The sequence below is a fragment of the Etheostoma cragini genome, chromosome 8 (assembly GCF_013103735.1).
Source record: "Etheostoma cragini isolate CJK2018 chromosome 8, CSU_Ecrag_1.0, whole genome shotgun sequence".
NCBI classification, from domain to species: Eukaryota; Metazoa; Chordata; class Actinopteri; order Perciformes; family Percidae; genus Etheostoma; species Etheostoma cragini.
The window spans coordinates 1,442,688-1,452,707 of NC_048414.1; the positions used below are offsets into that span (position 1 = coordinate 1,442,688).

At 43.3% G+C, this 10,020-nt stretch overlaps 1 protein-coding gene across 1 annotated transcript in view; it reads left to right on the top strand.

Moving 5' to 3' along the window:
• The window catches only part of ankrd27 (ankyrin repeat domain 27 (VPS9 domain)), a 30,653-nt gene that overhangs the window by 18,264 nt on the left and 2,369 nt on the right, over positions 1-10,020 (top strand). The window contains 9 exon segments of the mRNA XM_034879012.1: positions 278-389; positions 636-751; positions 1,493-1,585; positions 2,697-2,894; positions 6,133-6,186; positions 6,876-6,995; positions 7,688-7,732; positions 7,815-7,931; positions 8,598-8,792. Coding sequence (XP_034734903.1) covers positions 278-389; positions 636-751; positions 1,493-1,585; positions 2,697-2,894; positions 6,133-6,186; positions 6,876-6,995; positions 7,688-7,732; positions 7,815-7,931; positions 8,598-8,792 — 1,050 coding nt within the window.

Sequence of the window (10,020 nt, forward strand, 5' to 3'; positions counted from 1 at the left end):
CACACACACACACACACACACACACACACACACACACACACACACACACACACACCCTTTTACTGCTTTTTATGGACTTGAACAATGAATGCACAGCTGCTTTACTCCGATGCTGTTCTCAAAAAAAATGTACAAAGACCAATCATTCATGAAAAGCCGTTTCAAATCTTTATTTATTGACCCGAGCACTTATTCTGGTACCTGTCCGTTTCAGCGACTCAGGTTCTCTGATTTACCTGTTGAACCTTTAACCATCTGTATCTGTATCTCTGTAAAGTAACTATGTTTGTCGACTTCCTGTCGCAGGCGGCTGAACGACCCGTCCATCGTCACGCCGTTCTCCAGAGACGACCGAGGTTACACTCCACTTCACGTCGCTGCCATCTGCGGTGAGCAGCTGTTTACACACACACACACACACACACACACACACACACACACACACACACACACAGAGAGAGAAAGGAAACATCCATCCATCTTCATCCGCTTATCTGGTATCGGGTCGCGGGGCAGGAGCTCCAGTAGGGGGCTCCAAACGTCCCTTTCCCAAGCCACACACAGAGGAAACCTGATATTATTTAACAATTATTTTAACGATAATTTCCGTGTGTTTGTGTATGTTTGTGCGGCAGGTCAGGCCAAGCTGATCGACCTGCTGGTGTGTAAAGGAGCGCCGGTCAACGCCACCGACTACCACGCCCTCACACCGCTGCACCTGGCCTGCCAGAAGGGATTCCAGGGAGTCACGGTACAAAACATACTCCCCCCCCCCCCCCCCCCCCCCCCCCCCCCCCCCCCCCCCCCCCCCCCCCCCCCCCCCCCCCCCCCCCCCACTCTGAAATCTCCCCATTTCTGCATGACTAGGTCCTGAGCATGTGTGTGTATTTCAGGCCTCTGTGTAGTGATTACTAACAGAGTGTAAATTGTCAATAAACAGCATAAATAAATGTCGACTTAGTATTATGACAGCATAAAATAGCTGCTGTTGAAGATGTTCGTATGTCATTTTCTTTACTTATGCTGTGAGATACCTTCAGTGATTCTGTCCGTTTTGTGATCAATATTTATCATTACAAATGAAAAAAAAACTGTCGGCGCGTCCTAATGATACAATCCTTCCATGATCCTGCACCCCCACCCCTCCACACAGTTGCTAGTAGCCAAGGAGGACACAGAGCATTCACAAAAAAACATGGACTCTTCAGAAGAGGTCATTATTTTCACTCAAGTTTCTGAGTGGTAAAGTCACCGGACGCCAAAATCTTCTGAACACAATCACACAGAGAGATCCAGAGAGAGTCATGTGGAGCTGAGAGTCTTCATTAGCGTTGTAGCAACTCATTTGGCACCGACCTGAATGTAACAGACATTCATTAATATCAAAAGGTTGCACACTAAAGCTTTAAAGACGATATTTAATGATGTGTCCAGGTTCAACAATGACATTTAAAACAATAATATATCATACATACTGCTTTCTGTGCTCTAGCTGCTGCTGCTGCACTACAAGGCCAACACGGACGCCCAGGACAACAACAGCAACACACCGCTGCACCTCGCCTGCATGTACGGACACGAGGACGTAAGTCCACCGTCTCTTTGTCTTTATTAAAAACGCTTTCTCAGCACAGACCCTGTCACATCTTACTATAAATCAGTTAGTCCAGTGGTCCCGAACCCAGGGGCGTACACAACATACTGGGCCCTGTAGAAAGGCGTTCTCTATGGGCCCCTCCCCACATCCACAGCTAGTCATTATAGCATCTTTCTGGGCCCTCCTCACATGAGGGTCCTGAGCCCTCCTCACATGAGGGTCCTGGGCCCCCCTCACATGAGGGCCCTGGACCCTCAGACCTCTTTCCACTCCCAGTCTGACACCGCTGCCCTAACCCCTTTTTAAAAAATCTTTTGTCCTTTTAATACAATGCGATGGCTGCTCATTACAGGATGCATGACTATAAATTGTGTACATTTCAGTTTTCAGAGACCTGAAATTAAACTTTATTTCACAAATAATTACCAAAGATTAGAGCCTGGAAAAAAAAAAATCTTATTGTTTTCTTCTGAAAGTGCTGTGAGAAACGTTTTATCCCCCGTACGGATATCTTCATTTTCTGCATAGTTGTCACACTTTACTGGTTCAGATCTTCAAAACTAGAGAAACTATCACTTTCACCTGTGTTTGTCTGAAAAAAAATGTCCAAATAGCTGCTATGATTAGGGGAAATTACTTTTTTACAAAGGGCAAGTTGTTGTTGGGTAACTTTTCTCTTTTAATAAATGAAATAATCATTTAAAAACTGTATTTTGTGTTTACTTAGGTTCTCTTCATCTTCTGTTTTGAAAATCCTAAAACCAAAATGTGACACAAACATTTTAACAGCGCTGTATATTTGACTCCAGTAATGTTTTAAAAGCCTTGGATTAGTCAACAAATAGAAGATTTTAGATTCTCAAGTAAGAGGATTGGCTGCTTTTCTCTTGTTAGATCATTACTTCCACTGTTTTCGACATCCTTTTGTATCTTGTTTGGTAACTTGTGATGTGATGTTGTCTTTTTTTTACTGTAGTACACTAATCCTTTTGTTGAATGTTATGTTAACTGATAAAGAGTTGTCAGTGGCAGATGTTTCTGGGCTCTGACGCTGTGTTGTGTGTGTGTGTGTGTGTGTGTGTGATTGTGTGTGTGTCAGTGTGTGAAGGCGTTGGTGTACTACGACCTCCAAACGTGCCGCCTGGACCTGCACAACGACAAAGGCGACACGGCGCTGCACATGGCGGCCCGCTGGGGCTACGAGGGGATCATCCAGGTGCTGCTGGAGAACGGAGCGAGCACCGACATCCTCAACAAGAGCAAAGACTCCCCGCTGCAGTGTGCGCTCAACTCAAAGGTCAGCAACACGCGGCAACCAAGGTCGCTTTCACACCTGAGCTCCTTGGGTCGGGTAAAACCAACCCTGGAGCACTGCGTCGGATAGGCAAAGCGACGTTGTATTCATTTATTTTCATTCACTTATTTTACGTGTTGTTGGCTTTGGTTTGTTTTATTTTGTTTCCGTGTCTTTTAACGCACTGTTAACAGATTTCATGTTAAAGGTGCCCTGCCACACGTATTTCACTACTTTTTTTAGTAATCTAGTCTACCTAGGTTCTACCGTGGACTCTGTAACTTGGTTACCGTGGTTACCTTGTTTCAAGCCATTCTAGCGTGGTATAGAAATCCTGCAGGAAGACCCAGCTCATGAATATTAATGAGCTCAGACAACATGATGTCAGACTGACCAGATGTTGTGATTGGTCTGATTTCTCCTCTTGTTTCTTGTCAGTGGCTACAGCTGACAGAGGAGGGAGCAGTTCATCTTCACATTCAGCACATCACACACACACACACACACGCACACGCACACGCACACGCACATATGGACCTGACATATAAAAAAAAAAAACAAAGGCAAGTAAAAACGGTTTTGAGTGGCAGGGCACCTTTAAAGTCCCAGTTGATTGTATCCCTCAGGACGCCGTAGTAGAAAGGGGCGGGGCGCAGATCCCAAAGAAAGAAGTAAGAATGAGGGAGTAGAGGAGTGTTAATAAAGCGTTTGGCTGGTATTTAAACCTCGGAGGACAAAAGACGCACCGGCGAGTCCAAGTGATGTTTGCCAACAATCCTACTCAAAAGCAATAATACAACATTTAGTTTTAGACATTTATTTACTATTTTATTCAAATATTACGATACTAGTGTGAACCCAAGTATTACAGCAGAAACAAAGATGCAGAGCATTAGTAATAAGCTGCAAGCAGCTTGCTGTTTGACAGACATGACAATCTGTAAAGATCCTGAAAACTTGTTCTCACTTTTTTCCATCGGTCTTTGAAGCCGTTTGATAAATGTGGAAACCGACCGTCGGAGACGGTTCGTACGCGTTCCTGGCTGCAGATCAAAAAACCAAAACCAAAAGCGAGGCTTCATCTAAACTACGCTCTGTAGTTTCACTAATCTGCTCAGCTGTTGCTGTTTCCAGGAACTGAAAGTGTTTGAGCGGGAACTGAGATCACTGATCCTTAACTTCAATAAAACTACTAAAACCACACTGTTACAAGTAAAAGTCATGCATTGGAAATGCTGCTTAAGTAAAAGTCTGTAAGTAGCATCAGGAAAATGTACTTTAAGAGTAAAAGTAAAAGTACTCGTAATGCAGAAAAATCCTCCTGTTTTATAAACTGGAAACGATCCAAACAGTTGTGTCAATCATTAAGCTGAATTAGTACTAGTTATATTGTTGGGCATTTTAATTAAAATGACATCATAGTTTTATCAACTACATGTGTTTTGTGTGCAGAAATCTTAATTTGTAAAGTAACTAAAGCTGTCAGATGAATGTTGTGGAGAAAAAAAAGTACAATGTTTTGCTCTGAAATGTAGCGGAGTAGAAGTAGAAAGTAACACGAAAAGAAAAGACTCAAGTAAAGTACAAGTACCTCAACATTTGTACTTAGGGACAGTACCTATGTACATGTACTTCCACTGCGTTCACCGTGCAGCGAAAAAGACCTCAGATCAGCTGAAATGTTATTCTGCTGCTATACAAACATATTTATAAATATATATGTATATTTATATACAGTTTATATAAACAGTTTTCTACGTCCTGTACACATCAATACTTCTCAAAGTCCCAACTGAACAACAAGTCCATCTTTACATGGCATATACTTCAGCTTATGAATAGTGTTTTTTGACCTTTTTTTTAATCCTTTTGTTGTCTTCCTGTCAACCATCAAAAAAGGTTTTTTTTTGTCAACACTAGTATCACTTTTTCTGACATTTTTGTCACTTTCTCAGTGTTGTGGGTGCTTTTTTTGATATTTTTTTCCAAAGTTATTTCATTTTCAGGTTACTTCGAAGGCACATTTTTTGTGATTGAAAAAAGAAAGAAGTGAAAATGGGTCAAATTTGACCCGAGGACAACATGAGTGTTAAGAATGTTTTGTTTTTTAATATTTTTGTACATTTCTGTGGGTCATCATGATTAGGTAGCAGGAAGTACATCAGATAAAGGCGATGAATATGTTATGAAACCTGAAGTGTAACATTTTATATTTAGAAATAATCTTAATTGATCATACATTTTTAATGATTTGTGATGAACAGTGGCTTGCATAGGTTTACACACCCATGCTAAAGTTGATGAAAAAGACTTCTTTTGGAAATTGATCTTGATGCCCACACACACGCACGCACACGCACACACACACACACACACACACACGCACACACGCACACACGCACACACGCACACACGCACACACGCACACACACACACACACACACACACACACACACACACAGACAGACAGACATGGAGTTATTACAGTCCGCTTAACAGCTGGTTGGATTTGCATTGAGAGATGATTTTATGGAAAGTTCCCCATGTCGATCTCTCTGTTTTTATTCCTCTTTTTAATAAACTTTAGCATGGGTGTGTGAACTCATGCAAGCCACTAAATCTGAAAAACAGCCACAAAAAAAGTCCTTTTACCGCATGAAACTCAAAAGAAATGAACAGTTGGGTAACATGACCGCATTCCATGTACCAGTATCCAAATTGAGTTAAATGTGTTTTTGTTATTGTCTAGTCTTTCTTCCTTAGATTAGATTAGATAATACTTTATTCATCCCACAGTGGGGGAAGTCCTTTATTACAGCAGCAGCAGTTTCCTACAGTAAAAAACAGAGAATGAGCAAAAGGTACTGAATGAATGTAAAGTGGCTTTAAATAAAAGGTAGTTGTTCCTTATTTAACGGTTTCTTACTCTAGCCACTGTACATCTGTAATATGTCTTTGGGTTTCATGAAAGGCGCTATTTAAATAAAAGTTGTTTTTATGGTTTTATTCGGGACCTCTGACCTGGAATAACAATCAGATATACGTTTGAGAACGCCTGCCATACATCCTCTCTCTCCTTTCTTTGTGTTACATGTGTATATGTACACTATGTGTCGTTTGTTTCTGTATTTATTGTCTGATTATTTCATATTAATGTTTTTGCACCATCACCTAAAGCAGAAACAAGTGCTACGTACCTGGAAATGCATCATTTTCTGATTCTGGTTTTCTCTTCCTGTAGATCCTGGCGTTGCTGCAGTCGACTCAGAGCGGCCGTCAGCGCAGCCGAGTCCACGTGAGTCGGATCTACTCTCATGACTTGATCCAGTAAACCCCAAAGGGGTCAGAGGTCGCACCAAATGTTTCTGTGAAAATACGTCTCTCCTCCACTAAGGAAATCCCTCTTAGACTAACACGTGATTGTGTTCTGGGGGAAAAAATCATGCAAAATCTCCACTTTAAAGTTGATTTTACACAAGATGCTGGTAAATTCCTTCCATATACAGTAAGTCATTCAGCTTGAAGAAGGACTTAAAAAGAGGAATAATCCAAACAAACTAAACCAAAACAAAAGATGTGTGTCCGAATCCACTTTTGCTAGTTTGATGGCAAAAAAAAGGGTCTGTGTGCCGGCCGCATGGCGTAACACACAATCAACCAATCAGAGGCCATCTCCCATTCCCTTTTAAAGCCAGGCACATTTGGACCTTGACACATGGCTATTAAGAGGGCGGATTTGCGCCTTTTGTAATCTCGTAAGCCCAGCATGCCCAGAATGCACCTGAACACACCTCCCTTTAAGACCAGCCCCCCCAGAATGCACCTGAACACACCTCCCTGTAAGACCGGCACACCCAGAATGCACCTGAACACACCTCCCTGTAAGACCAGCACGCCCAGAATGCACCTGAACACACCTCCCTGTAAGACCACCATGCCCAGAATGCACTTGAACACATCTTTGAATCTTTCGTCTGTTCTCAGTCTGCCGGTCGCTCCCCTCGGACGTCGGACTGCAGCAGCAGCCGCCGCTCCTCCGTCTCCAGCACCTCCTCCCTGGGCTCCGAGGCCAAACCAGAGGGAGAACGGGTACGACACAGAGAGGTAACGGACTGTAAAACACCCGCAACGCAACAGGAAACACTCTGAGGGCGCTTTCGCACTCATCGTTTTTGTTTGCTCTGGTCCGAGTTTATGCATTTTTCTTGTTTACGTGGAGCGTTTTCCCCCCGGTTTGGTTTCACACGGGGAAAAAGTACCAAAATGTGTTTCTACAAACCACGCAAGAACATTCTTAGTGGTTCAGTGGTCTGATGTGTAGATCATTTTTGCTACATCTATACAGTATCTCATTTCATTTCAGAATTCTGACTTTGTTATTATTTTTTTTACAAGTGGCCCTAATTTTCTTCTGTACATTTCATCTAAATTGTAAATCATTTTATGTAACCTTTGAGGCACAGGGTCTTATTCTCAAGAGCAACCCGTACACAGCACAGTACACAACATCCGTTATCTATATTTGTTCTTATTTCATGCCTTTGTTGTTTCATGTAACCAACTGTATGCTTTTTTTCAATTCCATGCTTACTTGTGTTTAGTTAGTAGATTTCCGGACTTTTGTAATTGCTCATAATACAGTTTCTTCACTTCCTTAGCTGAGATTCCTTCTATTAGCCCCTAGGGGTTTTTCTTAATCTCACCTGATGTGTTGTAACTGCCCTCCCCTGGTGTTAGTCAGGAAGACATGATCCTGTTAAAACACATTTAACCGACCTTCCTGTTGATTGCGACAGGTGGAGAAGCTGCTGCGGGCCGTGGCAGACGGAGACGTGGAGATGGTGAGAACAAAGTCAAAACAGACGCAGCCTCATTTCACATCTGTAGAAGCGAACCCACTAAGTGCTCCGTTTGCGTGTCCAGGTGCGTTACCTGTTGGAGTGGATGGATGAGGACGAGGAGGACGAAGGGGAGCAGCCGTCGGAGGCCGTGCTCTGCCACCCGCTGTGCCAGTGTCCCAACTGCGCTCCCACTCAGAAGGTAACGCAGCGGAGACTACATCCACACTGTCGTGTTAAAACTGTTTCACCGCTTCAGGTGCTCAGAGAAGGTTCCTCAGGGACCCGCCTGAGGTGCAACAAGCACTAATGCTGGACTGGAAGTCCCCCGCTCCTCCCTGCTTTTAAAAATAATATTAATAATAATACATTTTATTTAACCGCGCCTTTCTAAGCACTCAAGGTTGCTTGACAGACAATCAAAGGCAGACACAGGGAACTGACCAGAGTAAGCAGTTATGACAAAACAAAAACTAAAAAACTAAAAAATAACAGGAACAGTAAATGACCGGGATAATTCAGAAAGGATACGCATGCACAACTCTAAAACACTAAAAAACGCTTTCTGAGCATCTGGGTCCATTCACTGACCATCTTAAAAACATGTGATTCTTTTCTGTATTGACTGTATTACAACTTGTATCGCTATGACATCTGAACGTGTAGATAACAGCAACATGACATCTATCCAGGATACGCTTTTAATCTTCATTTTCCTGGCAGCCCCGTTGTTTGGTGGTTGTTGTTGTTTTTTTGTTGATTGTGTTTTGTTTTTTTGGCTCTTTTTTTCTGTCCTGTTTTGTTACATAAAACCTGCACAATTTGAAAATAAAAAAATTAAATTTGTCCCTCTGTGTGTGTCCTGCAGCTGTCCGTCCTGCAGGCCGGAGCGCTCGGGGTCAACAGCTGTAACGTCGATGGTTTCACGCCGCTCCACGTCGCCGCCCTGCACGGCCACTCTGCGCTGGCCGCCCTGTTCGTCCGCCACGGGGCCAACGTCAACGCACGCAACAACCAGAGCGCCACGCCGCTGCACCTGGCCTGCCAGAACAGCCATGTCCAGGTAGGAGGGGAGTTAGTCCACATTCGACGCCGTCCCGCATCCTGGACTGTTCAGGAGCCGGCGGACATTCTGCCCGATGTCCGTCACCGTCCTCTGTCTCTGTGTTGGCGTTCTGATCTCTGGTGGATTTCTGAGGACTATGGTTACCTGGTCCTCAGATCTCTGCAGAGTAAATCCAGACCGCTAGCTTGACTACCTGTCCAATCTGAGGACTATGGTTACCTGGTCCTCAGATCTCTGCAGAGTAAATCCAGACCGCTAGCTAGACTACCTGTCCAATCTGAGGACTATGGTCACCTGGTCCTCAGATCTCTGCAGAGTAAATCCAGACCGCTAGCTTGACTATCTGTCCAATCTGAGGACTATGGTTACCTGGTCCTCAGATCTCTGCAGGGTAAATCCAGACCGCTAGCCAGACTATCTGTCCAATCTGAGGACTATGGTTACCTGGTCCTCAGATCTCTGCAGAGTAAATCCAGACCCCTAGCTAGACTACCTGTCCAATCTGAGGACTCTGGTTACCTGGTCCTTACTTTATAACACAAAAACATTGATTTCAGAAACGCTCACATAAAGATAGAGGAAAGTAAATATATAAACAGCACATACAGAGGGAGTAATATTGGAAACGGCTTTTCTATTTACTTTTTTTTTGGATTAGTTCTGTTTGACCAGTGAAGATGTCCGAAGGTGTTTTTCATTGTGATAGACCGGTTGCTTTAGGAGAGGAGGAAATCATTAACATTTTCTATTGACATATATTGTGTTGATTCTAATAGCCATTTTAGTTATTTTTTTAACCTTAATACTAAAACCTTTATGAAAGTTGTCCCGGGAATAGATGCTGAGTCATCCTGAGTGCTTTCTAAAGCTGGAGCTAGCACTGTTGTTATTAAACAGTGTTACACTGTTGTGTCACACGAGTGATAAAAATACACATTTCACAGTGGCCTGTTATGTAGAAGTGGGTCAACCACTTGATCTCTCCAGGCCATCAGGAAGTCTGGCTCATGCTTTGGCCCGGCTCACTGGCGCCGCCGTGTGGAAGAAAGACAGCGGTGCAGAGAAAAGATTTAAAGTCTTGATATTCTTCTATTTCTGCAAATCTCACATTCAAAATAAAACCTACAGTGAATGTATCTCCTAACAAGTTGTGTGTGTGTGTGTAGGTGTGTGTGTGTGTGTGTGTGTGTGTGTGTGTGTGTGTGTGTGTGTGTGTGTGTCTGTC